This window comes from Chelonoidis abingdonii, chromosome 1 (assembly GCF_003597395.2).
Source record: "Chelonoidis abingdonii isolate Lonesome George chromosome 1, CheloAbing_2.0, whole genome shotgun sequence".
NCBI classification, from domain to species: domain Eukaryota; kingdom Metazoa; phylum Chordata; order Testudines; family Testudinidae; genus Chelonoidis; species Chelonoidis abingdonii.
Genome location: NC_133769.1, coordinates 219412450 through 219435896, shown reverse-complemented (window position 1 = coordinate 219435896; position 23447 = coordinate 219412450). Strand labels below are relative to the sequence as shown.

The window sequence follows — 23447 nt, the reverse complement described above, 5'->3', positions numbered from 1 at the left end:
TGATAGCAATTGTAATCCCAACTACGAGAAAACTGCGGGATGCTATCACTTAGCTACGTCTGCATGACGAAGAACGCGACCGCAACAACAGCCGATATGATGCTTTAGGGAGTTGGCGCCTGCAAGAGCTCCAGCCAGGGGACAGAGTCCTGCTGCGAAATTTGGATGTGTTGGGGAAACACAAGATAGCCTGACAGAGGAAAGCCATACCTTAATTGGTAAGCAAAGCTAGGAGAGACCTGCCGGTCTACAGATAAACCCTGAAGAGTGTCCAGGGGCAGACCAAACCGTGCATAGAAACCTTTTGCTCCCTGTGAGGGGAATTGGTAGGCGCCCTTAGTGGAGATGGGTCACAAGAGGCACTGGCGAACGAACGGTGCTGTTACCAAAGCCGTCCTGTTCCAACGTGACAGGCCATCCTCCTGCAACTAACCTACCCCCTACCAGCACATCTGACCAGTGAGTCTGAAGGAGGAAGACACAACCATGTGTATCCTGGGTATGAAGACAAGATTCCGTCTCAATCAGCTGAATCAAAAGAGAGCACCTCCTCTTCTATGCCCTAAACCCTATGGCAGAGAGTAATTTAGCCCATTCCTGACACTCCTGGAGCCACTGGTGCGGGACCCCGTGTGATGACAATCACACAGGTTATTGGACAGTGTGACACACTAGATGGAAGATGACCTGAGCACCTTCGACCCTCCACAGTTAGAACTAGAATGCCCAGGGCCTATGCCAGTATCAGAGGGAACTCCAGGAACTCCGCCATCCATCCCCAGAGGATGTCCCCCTATACCCAGTAACAGAGAGAATTCTCAAATAGGAGACTAGGGTAATAAGACCAGTGGAAATCGGTTTAACTTATGATGCACCTGGGGTGATTAGTTGAGGAAGCAATACATTTAGCCACAGGTTGTGAAAGTCTAAAGTGGGCTAATGCTGAGCCCTTTGGAGGGGACCAGTGAATTGTATAGTAGGGAATGGTGATTGTCGGGACGACAATTCTCGGCTGGGAGGGAAGATGTAAGCGAGCAGGGATGAGCTGTACCCTGACATCTTGGTGTGAAGTATGGAAGTGTGGGAAAGAATGTTCTGGGAATGCAAAATCTCAAAATATTTGCATTGGGCCGCCTAACCCATCCCAGACTGCGAGCTGTGGGTGCTTTACGTGACAGAAATGACTCAACCTCAGGTTGGGTGTACTTGCTAGACAGGGCATGGGTTCCAAAACCCTGTGAGAGGAGAGAGGTTGGGGACAGGGGGTACTTGTGCCTGGTGTGCAGGCTCCTTGTGGAGCTATAAAGATGCAGTATTGCGACCCTCCTCCTCTCTCCACTGTGGAATTCAGAGTTGATTTTTTTTATTCCCTAAAGACCTAGATACAGGTTGCTGAGCTGAACTCACTTTGGCTAATGGCGCAATTAGCACTGGGGCTCCCCTATATGTGCTGAGTACAAAAAGCTGAAATCACAAAAGAGCTGAAATTATGTAGCTGGAGTACTGAGTACTGTGCTAACTAAGTGGGGGAGCCTGAAAGCTTAACTGACTGGAACGGAGCAGGCTGGCGGAGTGGAGCAGTTTATGGAGGTGGCAGGAGCGACCACAGGACAGCTTGGTGGAATGGATCGGCTGGACAGACGGAAGTAGCTGTGGGCGTGTTGGAGCAAGCCCACAGAGGCAGCGGAGCCAGCAGTTTGCCTGACAACTGGTAGCAGCTCACGAGGCAGCTGGGAGCGGGGAGCAGTTTGTGGAGGACGGCCGGGGGGCAGGTGGAGCGTCCGGTAGGGCGGAGCAGTTCGTGGAGAAGGCTAGAAGCAGCACCCAACGGAGAGGCAGGCAGTGGCCTTGACACGTAAGGTGCCCTTTCACCCAGGCTGGGGGGAGGGACCTTACAGATAGATCTTGAATTCTGTGGTGGCATGACCAGAGACTTTTGGGTGTTGACTTTGGGACTGGGGTGATTGACTTAAGACCCTAAAGGGAAAAGGACATTGCCAAATGTACTTGGGGGTGCTGTGTTAATGGTTTGTGTTATCAACTCTGTTTGTGGGTTTCTCCAACATGGTGATGCCGCATTGTTTCCTTCCTTTATTAAAAAAGATTCTCGCTACACTCAGACTCCCGTGCTTGCGAGAGGAGGGAAGTATTGCCTCCAAGTAGAGGTGGCCCGGGTCCTGGTATGTAAGTGTCCCAGGTCATGGTGGGGGCTCGAGCGGTTATGCCTTGTGTTATGAAAACGGAACCCCGGATACTTGAAGCCGGCCCTTGTTGGCCAACTCAGAGGGAGAAGGGTTACATAAAGAATGATGCCTTCTTCTATTGCAGGACTGATAAGAGGAACTCAGCACATCCTCTCTCTAGTTCAATCTGAAGTTATTAATTCTCTCAAAAACATTAATTATTAATATTATTTAAATAAGTTTTACACCACACAACAATATAGCAGCTAGTGGTTAAGAGCGCGCTCTTTGTATTGGGAGACCGCCCGTTGATACGAGAGACCGGGGTTCTATAATCCCAGGTGGTACCAGCTTTCCAGTAGGTTGGTCCTTGGGCAAAAGACCTCGCTTAATGGCTTCACCTGCCTACCTCAAATATGAGAGTGACACAAACTAGACGAGTCATGCCCGCTCGGACGTCACCCCGATAATACAAGGTCCGCCGCCAGATGTTGAGGAACCAGGACAATCTGAGATAAGTGAGGCTACTGAACAAACCATTCATGGAACGAGACAAGAGAAACCTGAATTGATGGAATGCTACTAACAACAGCTAGACTTAATGACGAGGGATATATGAAACGTAATGAGGGGGACTAAATCCTCAGCTGGGTGAGTGGCTCTCAACAGATCCCGAACAACATCAGAGCTCTCTGTACGAAGGTGCAGTGCTAGGACAGCTAAGATACTGCGCAGAACCTCTCAAAACTCCCAGGCCTCTGGTGAAGGACCCAGAGGTTAGGAAGAACACATACCACCTAGGGGTGAGAATGGGAATTTTTTTATATATATATATATAGTCCAGGTTCTCTGTCTCGTCCATGAACATCAGCTGATATGCTAAGAATGAAGAGACATCGACTCGCTATCCAACCTGACGCGCGATCTACAGTGAGGACAGCAGGGATGTTCATTCGGACTGAGAGTGTGGCCGGATGGTTTAGTGAAGAGAGGGGAAGGTTAGTCAAGACTGATGGGGTGGAGACTACCAGCGGGCACATTAGCAGAATCATACAGAACCCGCTACAATGTACCTTGGGCTCCCGCAGTCACATGGAACCACGATGAGGAGGCAAGGAAACAGCAACATCCAAGTATCACCAAAGGATAAGACAGGTCCTGAAGAGCCAGCTCAGTTGAGGAAAGAACAAGATGCACGCATCAACGGATAACGTCCCTGCCGTCATCAGATAACCCTGCGGTAATAGTGAGCTGGCCAAAGGAGGAATGAGGCTGGCCGATGTGAAAAAACCCGGAAGCTCCATCACAATCGCGAGGTTTTCACCCAGTCCAATACCCAAGAATCCTGTATACCAGCCGGGAAGAAAGGCGGTGCGGGAGCTTGGGTGGCAGTCAAGGCCACTGTCCTGCGATGAACCTGGAACATCAGGAAGTACATCAGTAGATGGCCCCCAAAGATGACTGGCTGAAGAATTGCCTGAGGCGAAGCAGAGACATGGGAGGAAGCCAAGTGCAGAAAGAAGTCCATGGCAAGACAAGACCCTGCATGGATGTACCATCGACAGATAGCTGAGGTGGCTGACATTGGGAGAAATCCGTACCAGTGGCTGGAAAGGGCTGGACTAAAAGGACGCACTGAGGCATACTGATCATAGCAGCACAGGACAGGCATTTGGAGTTTAGCACCAAGATCCATTGAAGGCCAGGGGTCCTACCACACTAGAGAGGAACCCAGAGTGCAACTGTGCAGAGAGCCTTCAGAGACAGTCCAACACAAGTTGGCAGCGAGTAAGATGCAGGCAGGCAACAGCATAACACTGAGACGGAACACAACCAAGTGGCTGGCATTGTGTACAGGAACCATCTGCACGGCGTATGGGCTAGACCCTCCCAAGACCAGATGGAGATTCCGCAGAAGTGTGTGGAGAATACCAGGCTAAGATTCGTGGAGACTTCCAGATCCAGACGGACACGGCAGTACTGCCAGATTCAACCAGACATGTGGTAATAGACAAAGGAGCAGAAGATCAGCGGTGGGATAGATATAGCAGCGCCATTAAGTGACAGCCATCAAGGAAGAAGGAATATGAAAGCTGGGAGATACGCAGTGGCGCTGAAAGAGAGAACGTAAGAGGGAGAATGTGGAAGTGAAGGCCAAAGTGGTCACCAGCGTGGGTAGGAGCCCCTCGGGGCTGTGAACTCTCAAAGCTGGTGTGAGTGGCTCCAACAGATCCCAGGAACAACATCAGATAGCTTCTCTGTCCAAAGAGTTGCAGTGCTAGGAACAGCTAGATGACTGCGCAGAACCCTCAAACTCCCAGGGGGGGGGGGCCCTTTTTTTTGGGGTAGAGGACCCGAGGTTGAGGAAGGCACATACCACTCATAGGGGTGAGAGGGGAATTTTTTTTTTTTTTTATATATATATATATATATATATATATATCTCCTCATTCTTTCCAATGGATCCTCATGTGCCTTGCAAGAGAAATACATACTTCATCACTGAAATGCAGCCAACTTTGTATATAGGGCACAGCAAAGAAGATGGCTGATCCACTAGCAGAGGTGGTGATGTGGTAAAAACTATAAGCAAAGACATTAGGACAAAACAATATGAGGTTTCCTAGTGTATCAGAATTTCAAGTACTCTTCTGCTAAAAAGTTAGTTGCTGAACAAAGACATTGTAAACCTAGAATTTCTAATTTCCATTTCAATCTTATAGTAGTGTGCCTACCTGAGCTGCTGTGGTGTCTCATAAGAGTTCTAATTTAGATGACTTATGAGACTAAATCTCCCATGATGCACTGTGGTCCTCCCCTTTTTGAAACATCATGGTTCATCAACGGAATCCCATGACGCTGGTGCATCACAGGAGATGTAGCATGGCCAGAGAGGCCACCCTATACAGGAAACTGGTGGCATGAAGCATATGAACTGCAGTACCTATGAGACACTGCAACAGCTGAGGGGGACATGGATTAATGTTTAACAGATTTGAAACAATCTGTTTTTTTCATTTCCAAAACAATTTTTTTCAGAACTTTCCATTTTGATTTTTAAAAAAGATATTTCAACTTTTTAAGAACGTAAGAGTAGCCATACTGGGTCAGACCAAAGGTCCATCTAGCCCAGTATCCTGTTTTCTGACAGTGGCTAATGCCAGGTGCTTCAGAGGGAATGAACAGAACAGATAATCATCAAATGATGATTGTCCCAGTTTAGTATGAAAACAAATTCAAAATACAAAAATTTCCCACAGAATGGAAGGTTTGATTTTTAACCAGCTCAAGTAGCCAGTTTCAACATTTTAATCATATAATCAGTTTCCTCTGTTTTTTTGTAGAGTTCAAAACACATTTAAAAATATATGGAAAATGTGATTTTAAAACTGCAAAACGCGGCAGAGTGGCTCAGGCACATGTGTAGTATCCAAGACAACTTAAAATTGATGAGTCCTTGATTTTCAGGAAAGAGAGAAGTAGGAAATAAACATATGGGGTGGGATTTTCAAACGTTCTTAAGTTACATAAGGTCACAGATTCCCCTGAATTTCAATGGGATTGGTGCTCCTAAATCTCTTAGGCATTTTTGAAAAATCTCACCTATATATATTACTTGACATGTGAATAGACAGGAAATTATCTGAAAAAAAAATATCACTGGACTGGTCATACATACCATGCAATGATCCAACTGTGACTGCACTACCTCCTGCTCTACGCTCTTCATCTCCAGCTTGGGCACCTGCAATTTTACTTCATCTAAAATTCTTTTACATTCCTGTAGACGCTGCTCAAAATTGGCTGGCTTCTGGAACAAGCGGAACTTCATGGAGACATCTTGTAGTTTTTTCTGAAAAGTCAATATGGGTCAGTGTTAAAAATGGGAGGAAAAAATGTAGACATTCTCAGAATGGGTTACCAAACAGTATGTTTTCTCATGATTTCTTGAAGAATGAAATATTTTGAGGTGCAACTAGATCTCAGCTGACACCAGTCTTTGCTTCTATACACGGAAGAAAATCCTTCCCATCTCACTTGCAAAGGGCAACTAGATGCAACAGAACTGGTGATATTCTGTTGCATGGGAAAGAAGGGAATGGGTAGAAGGTGCCTGTGTAAGGATCTATACTCCCGGTGCAGAGCAGATGGTGAAAGCTCAATGTTTCCTAAGGGGGACTGGGAGTGGCTCCAGTATCCATTTTCCCTGCAAAGGGGATCACACCATATATAAACCACCAGAAATGCAGCTCACTTCCATGATATACAATTTATAGGGATTGGGAGATAATCCTTCCTCGTTGCTGTAGAAAAGCCCTGCATGAAGCTTGTGCACTGTACATAGTCTTGGCACAGGCTCTGGGATTTAATTCTCATATAATCAGAGACTTTAAGGGTAGAAGGGACCATTGTGATCATCTAGATTGACTTCCTGCACATTAAATTAAAGTAGATTTAACAAACAAACAAAACCCATAGGTAAGCAGAAGAAAATTTCAAGTGGTTATTCCTGTGGCATATATGATGTTTCTATTTTCTCCATTTTCACATGCTATTTGTCTTTGTGAATTATTACTGTGCCTAATTACAAATCTCCATAACAAGTTTATGTTTGTTTATTTTCAATAAAGAAAACTAGTGAGGTACTTGAATCATTCTGTGTATATATAGAACAAGTAACAGCACAGCTAGGTACAGTGCAAGCTTCTCCCAGAAATCACCATGCCAGAATCCTGTCTACCAGTTAACTGCACTAATGATAACGATGCTCAGTCATTAGTGACCTGGGCTTTCTTAGAATCAATGACCAAGAGGTGGTCTGCACCAATATATATGAATTGCATAAAAGCTAGTCAAGTCTCCATTGCACCAATTTAACTTTCCTCTTTATTGTTGTTCTCAGACAATGAAGTATTCATGTACTCCATTACATTTTGCCCTTTTTGGGGGGGTGGAGGTGGATATGGGTTATTTAGCCATGTATTATGCTCATTTTTGTCTAAGAGGGTCTAACTTTTGGGTAGCTAAATACCCTAAAATATAACTGGTTGCTACTTATATATAAGTAACCTTAATAGTGAAGTGTTTCATACAGAGTGCAACTGTGCAGTTTCAGGCAAGGAAGACGACATAATCCATTATGTCAATAATTCAGTGTAATGTTTATACTTTTAGATTCTCTGATTATTATATTTTAATAACACCGAAGTATTAATAATTTGTATTTTTCATTGATCTGTGACGAAAGGGAGTCAACTGACCATTTTCCTTCTTCTAGAGCAAGATGTGTTAAGTAACAGAAGATCATATGGTTATTATAATGAGGAGGGAGGAAAACTGTTCTCCTTAATCTTTGAGGATAAAACAAGAAGCAATGGGCTTAAATTGCAGCAGGGGTAGTTTAGATTGGACATTCGGAAAAAACTTCTTGACAGGATAGTAAACCACTGGAATAAATTGCCTAGAGAGGTTGTGGAATCTCCATCATTGGGGATTTTTAAGAGGAGGTTTGACAAACACCTGTCAGGGATGGTATATATAATACTTAGTCCTGCTGTGAGTGCAGGAGACTGGACCAGATGATCTCTCGAGGTCCCTTCCAGTCCTACAATTCTATGATAAGCCACAACTACAAAAAACATAGGAAGATTTCCTTTTGTCTGCTGTATAACTGCTTTGAGCAAATCATCTACTACTGAATTCCCAGCAATAGCATTTTCTAATAAAGGACATGGGACCAATTTTCAATCCCTCAAAATATTTCTAACCTACTAGGAGTAAATGGTTCATTAGTTACCATGACAGAATAAGATTATTGTTTTAGCTAAACCTCCTTTCCCCCTTCCTTCTCTCAGGCTCAGAACATAGCTCCCAAGATACATTAATACAAAAAAGAGAAGGAATATTTTAAAGACTATTTGGGGAGGCATAAAACAGAAAATGGAATTTTCTTCCTCCTAAATGTAATTAAGCCAGCCCTCATATCTAACATGTGTCCCTTTGTTTATTAAGTGATTTGGAATAACCAATTGCTCCGGCTGGACTTTGGTACTCCACTCCTACCACTTACATCTGACAAGTACTTAAAATATGGAAACTGTAAATGAGGATACATATCTTGCAAAGACTTTCCCAAAAATATTTACAGTACACAGGAGACTTATTAAAATCATGCTTTTGTACCTAAATTGGAGTCCCATACACTTGCCAACTGGCCTATTTTTAATATAAATATCTTAATATATCTCAAATGATGATATACCCAATGCATCTTTTATGGTATTACTTTTTATGCTATTATTACACTCAAAAGATCTACTTCATAATGGGTCTACTGAACTGATTACAATTTTGATATGTGCAGCATTAGATATGCTACAATTGTTGACCATTTTTGCCATACATTGTAGCAGGCAACAATAAAAAACAACACTAATAAAATATAGCAGGAGATTTGTTATCTGATTCTGTGATTTGTTAAGCAGACTACTGTTACATAATAGCTTAAAGTTTCAAGGAACAACTGAAACACCACATACTCATAAATATAAATCATCAAGAATATTTCAACATATAACAGTGTTGTGTATAGGAAGGACAGGAGGAAACAGAGGTTACATACCTGTGCAACATCAATTTGGGAGAAAACTCTTTTGGCAGCATCCTTACCCTGGCTTCGTTTTTTCATTTCTTCCAAACTGATCTCATGGCTTGTCAAATCAGATTGTATTTTCTGTTGGAAAACAAACTTAGTAATCAGATATATTTGAAACATAACTGTATCCTGCTACAATTGGAGTATCTAATTCCTGACATATATTAAAGAGACATTAAGCGATATTAAAACTCTAGAAGAAATAATTGAAGGGAGAATTATTTTTTTACTCCTTATAATTCATTTTATTTTACTTTCTTGTGTGAAAACTCAATAATACCCCTCCTCCTGCTTAAATGTAAAGCCAAATTCTGAGTTTGTGACAATGACGACAATCTGTTGCTAAGGTCATTACATTGCAGATCCTGAATATAGATTTCCTTCTCAAGAGAAGGAGATGGATTACAATTGCTTGCCTTTGAAAAAAATCTAAAGTAATTATGGAAAAGAAACATACATAAACAGGTAAAGTAGTTTACTTGGATATTTTTATTTCTTGTTTGAGCTGTTGTGTTAATAGCTTTTTAGATTTTTGATATAAATTATAAATATTTGATCAAACTAGCTGATATGTACAGTAAATGACATCATCTTACACTAGTATGTATTCCCTATATCTACAAAAGTTATTTAACTTGTGGTTTAGGACTCATTGACCAAAACTTGCATTCACTGTCTGCTAAGAAAGGGCAAATATAGAACAGTAGGCTGATGACAAAGGACATTCATGCATTCATCTCAGCCATTTTTTAGTGAATATTTCTGTCTGTCATTTTCAGCAAGAACCAGCAGGTGATCAAATTACTACAATGCAAATTTCAGCCCTTGTCATCTCATCATAAATCAGTCTCATAAAAAGACACCAATTGATTTAAGCAATGCTTACCAATGCTATAACATGCAAAACAATTCATATAATGCATAGTGATATAACCCAATTTAGACCATTTCAAAACAATTTATGTGGAAATTGTTAGAAAATGAATATCTGCTAGTAGCAGATTGCTTAACAATTACTGCTGTGAAGAGGAACTCTGAAATAACTATTAGCTTTTTTCTCATCAGGAAGAATATTTGAAACCATTATTGCTAAATGGAAAAAAAAAATCTAACTGTAACTTTCATCTATTCCCTGTATTAGTTACACAAAAATCTAAGAAAACCACTACAGCCTACCTATAAGTAGATGCATTTCTAAGGTACACTATCTCTTAAAACAAAAAAAACCTTGTATTTCAAGAAAAGAAATAAGAACTTAAACTTTATATTGCCACACAGATTAGGAACAAGCTTTTTCATTTAATTCAAATGTGAACAAATTTGAAAACTATAATTTAATTTTTTTTAAATCACATTTTCATTTGTATGTTGCTTACATAGCTATATATACTGTATGCTGTATGTGCGTGTGTGATGATCAACATGGGCATAAAGTTTTTTATAAAGGTGTCCAGTGTATAATAAAACAATAAGAGAGCTAAGAATCTTAGAGTAGTTGGGCACCAGCATTTCCTGCTGTACTGCACATGTATTAAAATACATTTTTAAAGAAACAGATGTACAGAAATTTGTAAAACCCCATTAGCAATGAAAACCCCTTTATGTTTTCGAGGCTCAGCTACACAGTATTATTTATAGAGGTAGTCAGAAATTTTACAATGGAAAATTTGTCAGGAAATGATGATTTGTTTAAAGTGAAATGTTTAGCCGAAGCATGTTGATTTAGAAAAAAATTCCTAAAAAAAAAAATCAGAATGGAGAGTCAAATATTCCATTTTGACCTTTTCAGACTGGAACGTTTGATCTGTCATTTCAAAATGACTTTTTGTTTCAATATTTAAATATTTGGCATTATATAATAAAATGTTTAAATATCAAAATCAGAACAAAACTTTTCCATTTTATAAAATACTTTGATCAGTTCCTCACCCCTCAAATTTCATTTCACAGGAGATTTCATTTTTGTTCCATTAAGGAACAGAAAAAACTTCAAACACGTAGTTTCCAAGGAAATGAAAATCCTCTTGCCAGGAGTTCCAATTATTAAATTCTGAGCTCAAGTATACAAATGCATAAAAATTGCCATGCAAAAAATTACGAAGAATTGTGACTCTGTGGTTTGTTCTGATACAGCACAGGGAGGCAATCGGGGGACAACAGAGACCAAGAACTACACGAGGCCTTTCCACCAGGCCTTTGCACCCTCTGCCACTTATGGGGCAGGTATGGAGAGAAGCAGCTGAGACAGAACCCCTGTTGCACCAAATGCCACTCACTGCAACCACCCCTACAGCAGGATCAGAGGAGGGGAACAGTGCTGCTCAGCATAGGGAGCTGGAAGAAGACAGTCTGTCAGGCTCCCTTCACCCACCAGCAGCCTAGATACACTCTACTTCTCCACCACTAGTTGTACAGGGGTGAGCAGCTGCCCTGACTGGGAATATAAAGTGCAAGCCAGGAGTAGCAAGCAGCAACCTACGGATTTTCCCAGGCAGCAACCTATGGATGTCTCTGTCTGAGAAAACCATTAAATTAGTCTTTGAATAACTACTGCAAGTTTGTTTTTCTTTTGCATGATGACACTGATCTCCAGGGAGGGAGAAAGAAAGAATAAGGGAGAAGAGGGACTTTTGACTTTGTGTGATGCCTGGAAAGAGCATGAGTAGGTGGAAGAGACTGCAGTGACTGGTTTCTACTGTTTATGGAATTTAATGAAACCTCATGTAACTGGCCATTTTGCTTCACTGCACTTTTTGGAGTCCAAAAGCAATGTAAAATATTTGCCAAGTACAGATGATATGCCCCAAAGTGCCTAACTCTAAGTATGAGAGTAGCTACATTGACTTACCTGATGCAAGCGACATTTGTCCATACAAAAAGAAAAAGAAAACATTTCACTCATTCTTCCTTTAGGAATTTTACTTTGGAAAATCCCAACTATCATCAAATATGTTTAGTCTAGCTTGTAATTTGGGGCCTCTGGTTGAGCCAGCACCCTCAGAGCTGTGTGGTGGATGTGCACCTGCTATGCAATAATTTAGGAATATTGATCTGTAATAATGTTATGAATGTTTTATGTGACCCGGACGGGGAGACAGTCACTGTATAGCTATATTGGGTTATTGGAATCTGCACAGGTACTATACTGGAGAATGGTTTGGAAGAGTTATCTGAGGGAAAAGATCAGAAGGAGATCCCATCGACTATAAGGCATGGGATGCACTGTCTTAGGAATGGAGGTTCACAACCACCATTCCCAAGAAGAGGAGACAGGTGGTGGTAGTTGAGGACTTCCTCCTAAGGGGGATGGAGTTATCCATCTGCCATCCAGACTGGGAGACTCGAGAAGTGTGCTGTCGAGACTGATCAAGCACTACCCCTTCCTACTTCTCCAAGTGGGCAACAATGATACTGCCAAGAATGACCTTGAGTGGGTCACTGCAGACCACGTGGCTCTGGGAAGAAGGATAAAGGAGTTTGAGGCGCAAGTCGTGTTTTCGTCCATCCTCCCTGTTGAAGGAAAAGGCCCAGGTAGGGACTGTCGAAGTGCAGAGGTAAATGCGTGGTTATGCAGATGGGGTCGGAGAGAGGGCTTTGGATTCTTTGACCATGGGATGTTATTTTGGGAAGAAGGATTGCTAGGAAAGAGATAGGATCCACCTACTGAAGAGAGGGAAGAGCATCTTCGCAGGCAGGCTTGCTAACCTAGTGAGGAGGGCTTTAAACTAGGTTCGCCGGAGGATGGTGACCTAAGCCCAGAAGTAAAGGGGGAAGTGGGATACTAGGAGGAAACACAAGGAGGAGGATGCAACAGGGAAGGTCTTCTGATTCATACTGAGAAAGTAGGGCAATTGGCTCGTTATCTTAGGTGCCTGTACACGAATGCAAGCAGCCTGGGAAACAAGCAGGAAGAATTGGAAGTCCTGGCACAGTCAAAGAACTATGATGTGATTGGAATAACAGAGACTTGGTGGGGTAACTCACATGATTGGAACACTTTTATGGATGGGTATAAACTGTTCAGGAAGGACAGGAGGGACCAAAAAGATGGAGGAGATGCACTGTAGGTAAGAGAGCAATATGATTACTCCAAGCTCCAAACTGGAGAAAAGACTATTGAGAGTCCTTGGGTTAAGTTTAGAGGTGAGAGCAACAAGGGTGAGGTTGTGGTGGGCATCTACTATAGAGCACCAGACCAGGAGATTGAGGTAGATGAGGCTTTCTTCAGACAACTAACAGAAGTTTCCAGAATACAGGAACTGGTTCTCATGGTGGGGGAGGGGGGCAGGCTTCAATCACCCTGACATCTGCTGAAGAGCAATACAGCAGTGCACAGAAAATCCAGGAAGTTTTTGGAGGGCAACTTCCTGGTGCAAGTGCTGGAGGAACAAATACAGGCCGTGCTCCTCTTGACCTGCTCTTCACAAACAGAGAAGAATCAGTAGGGGAAGTAGAAGTGGGTGGCAACCTAGGCAGTAGTGACCATGAGATGGTTTAGTTCAGGATCCTGACAAAAGGAAGAAAGGAGAGCTGCAGAATACGGACCCTGGACTTCACAAAAACAGAATGATTCCATCAGGGAACTAATGGGCAGGATCCCCTGGGAAGCTAATATGAGGGGGAAAATTGTCCAAGAGAGCTGAATGTATTTTAAAGAAGCATTATTGAGGGCAAATGAACAAACAGAAAGAATAGCAAATATGGCAGGCAACCAGCTTGTCTTAACAGAGAAATCTTCAGTGAGCTTAAACACGAAGAGTAAGCTTATGAGAAATGGAAACTTGGAGAGATGACTAGGGAGCAGTATAAAAATATTGCTTGAGCATGCAGGGGTGCATTCATGAAGGCCAAAGCAGAACTAGAGTTGCAGCTAGCTTTTATGCTTTTTTTGCCTTGGTCTTCACAGACAAGGTCAGCTCCCAGACTGCCACACTGGGCAGTATGGGGAGGAGGTGAGCAGCCCTCAGTGGTGAAAGAACAGGTTAAGGCAGGGGTAGGCAACCTATGACAGGGTGCTGAAGGAGGCACGTGAGCTGATTTTCAGTGGCACTCACACTGCCTGGGTCCTGGCCACCCGTCCAGGGGCTCTGAATTTTGATTTAATTTTAAATGAACCATCTTAAACATTTTAAAAATCTTATTTACTTTACACACAACAATAGTTTAGTTATATATGATAGAATGAGACCTTCTAAAAGCATTTAATGTATTACTGGCACGCAAAATCTTAAATCAGAGTGAATAAATGAAGACTCGGCATAGCACTTCTGAAAGGTTGCCAACCCCTGGGTTAAGGACTACTTAGAAAAGCTGGACATGCACAAGTCCATGTGTCCAAACCTAATGCATCTGAGGGGCCTGAGGGAGTTGGATTTCAGAGCATTGGCCATTATCTTTGAAAACTCATGGAAATCGGGGGAGGTCCTGGACAATTGGAAAAAGGCAAATATAGTGCCCATCTTTAAAAAAGGGAAGACAGAGAATCCAGGGAACTATCGACTGGTCAGTCTCACTTCAGTCCCAGGAAAAATCATGGACCAGGTTATCAGGGATCCATTCTGAAGCACTTAGAGGAGAGTAAGGTGATCAAGAACAGTCAACATGGATTCACCAAAGGCAAGTCATGCCTGACCAACTCTATGGGTATGGGGAAAGTGGTGGACATGATATATCTTGGCTTTAACAAAGCTTTTGAAACAGTCTCCCACAGTATTCTTGCCAGAAAGTTAAAAGAAGTATGGATTGGATGAATGGACTATAAGGTGGATAGAAAGCTGGCTAGATCGTTGCGCTCAACAGACAGTGATCAACAGCTCAATGTCTAGTTGGCAGCCGGAATCAAGTGGAGTGCCCCAGGGGTCAGTCCTGGGGCCAGTTTTGTTTAACATCTTCATTTATGATCTGGATGATGGGATGGATTGCACCCTCAGCAAGTTAGCGGATTACACTAAGCTTGTGGGGGGGGGAGATAAATATGCTGGAGACTAGGGATAGGATCCAGAGTGACCTAGACAAACTGGAGGATTGGGCCAAAAGAAATCTGATGAGGTTCAATAGGACAAGTTCAGAGCCTGCACTTAGAACTGAAGAATCCCATGCACTGCTACAGGCTGGGGACCGACTGGCTAAGCGGCAGTTCTGTAGTGGACAAAAAGCTGGATATGAGTCAACACTGTGCCCTTGTTGCCAAGAAGGCTAACGACATATTGAGCTGCATTAGTAGGAGCATTTGTAAGAGATCGCAGGAAGTGATTATTTCCCTCTATTCAGCACTGGTGAGGTCACATCTGAAGTATTGCATTCAATTTTGGCCCCTCCTCTACAGAAAGGATATGGACAAACTGGTGATAGTCCAGCGGAGGGCAACAAAAATGATTTGGGGGCAGGGTACATGACCTACAGGGAGAGGCTGAGGGAACTGGGATTATTTAGTCTGCAGGAAAGAAGGGTGAGGGAGGATTTGATAGCAGCCTTCAACTATCTGAAGGTTGGGTTCCAAAGAGGATGGAGCTAGGCTGTTCTCAGTGGTGGCAGATGGCAGAACAAGAAGTAATGGTCTCAAGTTGCAGTGGGGGAGGTGTAGGTTGGATATTAGGAAGCACTATTTCACTAGGAGGGTGGTGAAGCACTGAAATGGGTTACCTAGGGAGGTGGTGGAATCTCCATCTTTGAGTAAACTTCTTATATAAACTTGTTGGGAAAAAAACCAGAATGGTTTTGAAAAAAAATGATATGAACTGATCTTTTTTTAATAGAAAAAAACCCAAACATACTCATTAGGGGTTTTCAAGGTTCTCGTTAAGGATAAAGACTTGTTTTACTAACTGACCAGTAGCTGTCTATTCAGGAACACTGGAAACTTGCTTTGAGTGGGCAATTTTGATGGAACCCCTTTTGGATGCATCTTATCAAGGGAGCACTTAAACAGCTCAGCACTGTGATGAGCTTTAAGTGTGAGAGGGAGTCTGAAGCATCATCACCAGATCTGCCAGCAGCTACTACCACCACATGATGTACCCAGGCATTCCCACTGTTGGGTCTTCTTTCTTCTTATCTTGAAAGAATGATCATATGGGGGATCGTTTCATGGGGGCAGAACTCAAAAGCCCACTAGTAAATGAGCAACATAGAGACCTGGGAGAAGGGTCAGAATCTGGGCGGAGGGGACGGGGGGAAAGGGGAAGAGAAGGCTGTTATAGACAAGAGAGAATACAGAGGGGAAATCTAATCAGTATCTTAGACGTCTGTATACTAATGTGAGAAGTATGGGGAATAAGGAGGAAGAATTGGAAGTGCTAGTTAATAAAGACAACTATAACAGTTGGCATCACAGAGACATGGTGGGATAATACACGACTGGAATATTGTTATAGAAGGGTACAACTTGCTCAGGAAGGACAGGCAGGGACAAAAGAAAGAAGGTGTTGCCTTATATATTAAAAATGTATACACTTGGACTGAGGTTGAGATGGAAATAGGAAAAAAAACTTGTTGAAAAGTCTCCGAGTAAGTATAAACAGGATAAAAAACAAGGGTGGTGTCAACCAGGAAGAAGAGGTGGATGAGGCTTTTTTTAAACAACAACAGAAATCATCCAAAGCATGATGATGGTGGTGATAGGGGACTTCAACTAACCACACATCTGTTGGGAAAATACCACAGCAGGGCACAGTTTAATACAAAAAAAGTTCTTGGAGTGTACTGGAGACCATGTTTTTATTTCAGAAAGGAGAGAGAAAGCTACAAAGGGAGAGGCTGTTCTAGATTTGATTTTGACAAATAGGGAGGAACCATTGGAGAATATGAAAGTGGAAGTCAGCTTGGGTGAAAGTGATAATGAAATGATAAGAGTTCACAATTCTAAGGAATAGTGGGAGGGAAAACAGCACTATAGAGGTAATGACTTTCAAGAAAGCAGACTTTAGCAAACTCAGGGAATTTGTAGGTAAGATCCCACGGGAAGCAAATCTACAGGGAAAAACAGTTCAATAGGGGTGGCTGTTTTTCAAGAAGAAATTATTAAGGGCACAAGAACAAACTAACCCATTGGGTAAGAAAGAAAAGAAGTATAGCAAGAGAATACCCAGGCTTAACCAGGAGATCTTCAATGTTCCGAAACTCAAAAGAGTCCTAAAAAAAGTGGAAATTAGGTCAAATTACAAAGGATGAATATAAACAAACAACAAAAGCATATAGGGATAAAATTAGAAAGGCCAATGCACAAAATGAGATTAAACTAGCTAGACATATAAAGGGTAATAAGAAAACATTCTACAAATACATTAGAAGCAAGAGGAAGACCAACGACAGGGTGGGCCATTACTCAATGAGGTGGGAAAAACAACAACAGAAGATGTTAAAATGGAAATGGCAGTTTTTACCAAAAAGATTAGTAGTGATTGGACATCTAACATAGTGAACACCAGTGCAAATGAGGCAAGATCTGAGATTAAAATAGAGAAAGGAAAAGTTAAAAATTACTTAGACAAGTAAGATATCTTCAAATTGCCAGGGCGGGAAGAAATACATCTTAGAATACTCAAGGAGTTAACCTAGGCAATATCTGAGCCATTAGCGTTTATCTTTGAAAGGTCATGGAAGACAGGAGAGATTCCAGAGGCCTGGACAAATATAGGACTGATCTCTAAGGGAAATAGAAAATCCAGGGAATTATAGACCAGTCAGCTTAATTTCAGTACCTAGAAAGATAATGGAGCAAATAGTTAAGCAATCAATTTGCAAACATGTAGAAGATAATAAGGGGATAAATAAAAGTCAGCATGGATTTGTCAAGAACATATCACATGAAACCAACTTAATAGGTTTATTTGACAGGGTAACAAGCCCTGTGGATGGTGGGAGGGAGTGGTAGGTGTGATATATCTTGACTCTAGTAAGGCTTTTGACACTGTCTCACTTGACCTTCTCATAAACCAGGGAAATAAAACCCAGATGGAGCTACTATAAGGTGAGTGCATAACTGGTTGGAAAACCATTCCCAGAGAGTATTATCAGTAGTTCATAATCAAGATGGAATGATATATCAAATGGTGTCCCTCAGGGATCAGTTCTGGGTCTTGTTCTGTTCAATATCTTCATCGATGATTTAGATAATGGCATGGAGAGTACACTTATAAAGTCTGTGGACAATACCAAGCTGGGAGGGGTTGCAAGTGCTTTGGAGGATAGGATTAAAATTCAAACTGATCTGGGCAAACTGGAGAAATGGTCTGTAGTAAATAGGATGAATTCAATAAGGACAAATGCAAAGTATTTCACCTAAGAAGGAATAATCAGTTGCAGACGTACATAATGGGAAATAACTGTCTAGGATAGAGTATTGCGGAAAGGGATCTAAGGGTCATAGCAGATCACAAGCTAAATATGAGTCAACAGTGTAACACTGTTGCAAAAAAAATAAAAAGGAAATGTCGTTCTGGGATATATTAACAGGAGTGCGCTAAGTAAGACATGAGAAGTCATTCTTCTGCTCTATTCCATGCTGATGAGGCCTCAACTAAAGTATTGTGTCTAGTTATGGGTGCCACATTTCAGGAAATATGTGGACAAATTCGAGAAAGTCCAGAGAAAAGCAATAAAAATGATTAAAAGTCTAGAAAATACGACCTATGAGGAAAGACTGAAATAATTGAGTTTGTTTAGTCTGGAGAGGAGAAGACTGTGTGGGGGAAGGGGATTCACAATAATAGCTTTCAAGTATATGAAAAGTTGCTACAAGGAGGAGGAAGAAAAATGTTCTTGCTAATCTCTGAGGATAGGACAAGAGGCAATGGGCTTAAATTGCAGCAAGGATGGTTTAGGTTGGACATCAGGAAAAACTTCCTAGCTGTCAGGATGGTTAAGCACTGGAATAACTTGCTGTCAGAGCCCAACGGCTTCTGGCCTAAGATGGCGGCCTGCAGGGCCTTAAGATGGCGTCTGTATGGCCAATTGTAGGTCATCCAAAGGTCACACTAGCACTGTGTGTTACCTTGAGGGCCGTGTGCAGATTCCCGCTCTTTTTTGCCTGGTCACCTAGTGTGGACAGAAGACCAGTGGCTGCACGGCAGATTTCCTCACAGGAACATGCGCCAAAAAGCAGCAGATGAGGCCTGAGCTCGCGTAGAAGGCGTTGAGATAGCCGGCTGGACTTGAGCAAGTCATAGCAAGCTCTGATACATGACGTGACCCAAGACGCAATGCGCTGAGAGGAGATTGCCCTGCCTCTCATACGTTCCGCCCACGCTACGAAGAGCTGCGGTGAATGACAGAAGGGCTTGGTCTGCCTCGATGTAGAACGTGAGAGCCCTCTGGACATCTAAGGTATGCGAGCTGTTGTTCACGTCTCGACACGTGCGTTTTGGAAAGAACATGGCAGAAAGATGTCCTGATTCACGTGGAAAGGCGGAGATGACTTTGGGGAGGAATGCGGGTGAGGCCGCAGCTGTACCTTGTCCTTATGGAAGACGATATATGGAGAATCCACAGTCAGTGCGCGGAGTTCCGAGACACGCCTAGCCGAGGTAATGGCGACTAGGAAAGCCGTCTTCCAGGCAGGTACAGCAGTGAACATGTGGCCAAAGGCTCGAAGGCCCATGAGCCTGATTAGACCAGGTTAAGGTCCAGGTAGGGTAGGGGGCTTGACCTGAGGGTATAACCGTTCCAACCCCCTTTGGAACCTGGAAACAGGGTGAGAAAAATGGTATTGCCAGCTTCCCCGGATGGAAGGTAGAATATGGCGGCGAAGTGGACTTGCAGCGTAGAATAGCCAACCCCTGCTCCTTGAGGACCAATAATCCAGGATGTGGAGATTGATACAGAGCGTGGGGAGGACCATGCTGGGCAACCAGTAGCAGAAGCGTTCATTCGCGCAGGTATGTCGACGCGTGGAGGGCTTCCTGCTACAGCAACACTGTGCACTGCGATGGAACAGCTCAGCTCCAGCTGGTTAACCAGCTAGGAACATGCTGTCAGGTGGAGGGACTGCAGGACGGGTGGTGAGCCTGCCGAAGTCCTCCGTGATCAATCGGCCACAGCAGCAGGAGGTATCGGGTCCGACAGGGACAGGTCGAGCAGTCTGGGATACCAGTTGCTGTCTCGGCCAAGCCGCGCGCGATCAGGATGAGCGGGCTTTGTCCTGCGGACCTTGAGCAATACTTGGGAGGATGAGGGAAACGGTGGGAAAGGCATAACAAAGGCGACCCGACCACTGGGCCCTGAAGGGTCGTCCGACAGGGAGCCCGGGAGCGACCTTGTAGGAGCAGACACCTGGCATTTCTGTTTATTTTTGGACGCAAACAGGTCGATTCTGGGGAAAGCCCACCTCGGAAGACTGAATGGAGGACGTCCGTCGGATGGACCATTCGTGTATGTGAAGGAAGGACCGCTCAGGTGATCTGCGATCGTTGTTCCGCGACCCGAGGAGAAAGAGGCACCAGTCTATGGAGGGCCTAACAGATTCCACAATCGTCGCTTCTGGCACAGGGGAGATGACCTTGTGCCTCCCTGCTTGGTGATATAATACATGGCCGTCTGTGTCCATTAATTACTGCACCAATGGCCTGTGTGTGTAGGAACGCTTGGGCACCGCGTCTGCCCTGAGCTCTCGGACTTGTTGGAGAGTCAGCTCTTGCGGTGACCAAAGGCCTTGGTGCGCCGGGCCAGGTGTGCGCCCCGCCCAGTGCGAGATGCTCGTTTGTCGGACGGTAAGGGTGGGAGAGGGGTGAAAGGGCACCCGCACGCACCAGCGGTGACTCTTTCGCAGTTGAGGAGCTAGAACTCTCTGGTGGCGGATCTTCATCATCTGTCTAAGCGTCCTTGGTCGGTCGTCGGGGATTTAACGAAGCCAGCCAGGCTTTGTAGGCGGCGCATTCGTAGTCTGGCGTACTATGTAAACGGGCCACATGCGGACATTGTGTCTAGAAGGGCCCGGCAAGTACGGGCGGAGGTAGTGGAAACTCTTGCAGGCTCTGACCAGGGGATATGGCTGTGAAACAGAAGCGGGGGCAAGCTGGTCTGTGCAGGATTGGAGTCAGCCTGCCCGAGAATTTATGCGTTGCGATGGACCAGGTGTGGACTTGTCAGATTGCGATAGGCCCATGACTGCGACAGCTTTGTTAGGTGTCGACGTGGCTGGGACTTGAGCTTTGAGGTTCCTGATAAGCCAGTCGCAAGGTAAGGGAACACGTGAATCCGATGACGGCGGAGGGAAGCGGCGACACACTACATATTGTTCTGAAAGCGGGGCCCGATGAAAGCCAAGAGGGGAGGACGTGAATGGTAATGATACTCGATTCACCATGAACGCAAGTCCTTTGGGAGGGGTAAATTGCAATTTAGAAAGTATGCGTCCCTCATGTCGAGAGCTGCTACACCATCCCGTGGATCTCAGTGAGGGAATGATGGTCCGAAGGCACCACCATGTGGAACTTTGACTTCTTGATTGAACTTGTTCAAGCTCGCGTAGGGCAGGATGGCCGAAGGCCCTCTTTTGTGGGGTCAGGAAATAACGGGAATAGACACCCCTTGCCCTTGAGCTTCGGTACCCCTCTATGGTCCGATTTGAATAGAAGCTTGTGACCTCCCGCGGGGAGTGCTCGTGAGAGGGGTCCTCTGAAGAGGGACGGGGGGAGGGCGGAGAGGGGCGGAGAGAGATTGGAGATTGGTATCAAATTCCACCGTCGTAGGAACCCAACGATCCGTTAGTTAGCTGGGACCACGCTGAGGAACGAGGAAAGGCGGTGGGAAATGGAGCCGGATCGAAGAGATTGGTACGTGCTCTCGGGCGCACTTCCAAAATTGGCTGGGTCCGCAGGACTTGGCCTGACCGGCATTGTTGCCCGGCGGAGGGCCATTGCTGTTGCGGTTGATGGCACGTCTGCGGCAAAGTTCTGTCGCAGGCGAGGTGGAGGATGGAGCGCGCTGGGTGAGGAGCGGATGCGTCTTTGAGTTTGGGGGTCTGCATTGACAACGTGACCGCTTGATAACCCGGTTATCCTTCAGCACTTTAGGTGTTGGGATCTGTCTTTTGCCGAGGAAAAGACCCTGTCATCAAATGTGGCAAGTTTCTGTATGGTTGGCATGCAACTCGGGGATTAGGGCCGGACAGCTGCAACAGGATATGCGCGCATGGCTTGCCCGAGGCGACCGTTCTAGCTTGCGACCTCCGCCGGTCCGCAAGGCTTGCGTGAGTTCTGCACCTTTTTCCCCTCCTCGAGGAGGGCGTGAACTCAATTACAGGGAGTCTTGTGGGATTCAGCTCGTGAATGCCGACAGCCTCCCGGTGATTGAAGGAGTACGACTTAAGAGGGCTGCTGGTTCGCCCACACAGAGCTGAGCCCTCTCCAGCTAGTTAAATCTTGGTCGCCAACAAGTCCATTACGTTTGCCTCCCTAGATTTTGGGCGGGGGCTTGTTCGGACGTGGCGCTCCGCTCGGATTGACCGCTCACACCAATGGCAGGGGGCTGAGTTGACATACAGGTTTCGTTAACCCTTGGAAGGCACCATGTACTTTCTTTTCACTTCCGCTGGCCGTCGGCTGCGATGGGGCAGCGCAACGGAGATTGCAGATGGTGTTGGCTTCGGCCCTGGCATGGATTTGGTGAATGGGAGGGCACCTGGTAGGCGTTTCCGACTGAGGATGCTGACCACAGGGTCTGCCAACTCAGGGACTTCCTCCTACAGGCTGTATTCGGGACTGCCGCGCAAGCATCCTGGTGCGCCGCGCAGATCCACATATGGGGAGGCCCGATGAGGACGTTGCCCTACCGCCTCATCTGGGATTGATGATTGACGACAACCCGACGAGCGGTCTGACCGAAGGCTGTCGTCGGTGGGCCTCCGACCTCCGGAACATCAGCATTGTTCTGGAGCATTGTATGACAGCCATTTCTGTATCGCAGCAGGGGTTTTCTACTGTGTTGTGGCCTCCGTGTGCCGTGTTCAGAATGCACCGGCGTTGATTGGCCAATGTTTCACCCTGGGCTTGGTGGTAGGCCAGGGTGTCCAAAAGGACCCTGAGTGGCCCCTGGTCCTGATGGCTGAGTGTCCCGATCCTCCATAAGATGCTGCTGTCCGCGTACGGGGGGCGGGGACATATGACGGGGATGCCAGGGGGAGCTGAAGCAGATTGGACCGTATCTGGTCGTCATATAGCTGTCCTGCGCACGGTCCGGGACGCGCGTGGCGAGTATGGAGAGCGACGGGACCTCGCGGCGGTGTGCCAGGAGTCGACGAGTGTCGAACGTCGACAATGCCTGGTCGGCTGCAGGAGGGCTACGGCGTGCCGGGATCTGGAAGCGGTTGCAACGGTTATGACGGGGACCGGATTCTGGTCCGGTGCCGTGAGTCAGACTAGCACGGGAGGCGGGTGCCGGACTGTGAGAGCGCGGCGTCGTGATCCGTTTTGCCTGGGAAGCGTCACAGTCCGGAGCCGGGCACTTTCCGGATCTCCGAACGAGATCGCGCGGGCTCTTCGGTGCCAGAGTCGATGGTGCACCATGGCAGGTTTGCCCAGCGATGAAACCCGCACTGGCGGTGCCGGGGTTGAGGCAGTCAGGCTCTGTTAAGAGCGTGAGGTCCCACCCTTGAGAAAGGTCTCCGCGTAGTC

The 23447-nt window shown here is 45.1% G+C and overlaps 1 protein-coding gene across 8 annotated transcripts in view; it reads right to left on the bottom strand.

The window, feature by feature from the left end:
• Positions 1 to 23447, bottom strand: part of LOC116825693 (dystrophin) — a 1328444-nt gene that overhangs the window by 1159902 nt on the left and 145095 nt on the right. For all 8 annotated transcript variants that reach the window (XM_075059803.1, XM_075059815.1, XM_075059808.1 and 5 more), the window contains exons 16-17: positions 8806 to 8916; positions 5863 to 6036 (exon numbers count right to left, since the gene is read on the bottom strand). In XM_075059803.1, the coding sequence (XP_074915904.1) occupies positions 5863 to 6036; positions 8806 to 8916 (285 nt within the window). The remainder of the gene's footprint in view (positions 1 to 5862; positions 6037 to 8805; positions 8917 to 23447) is intronic.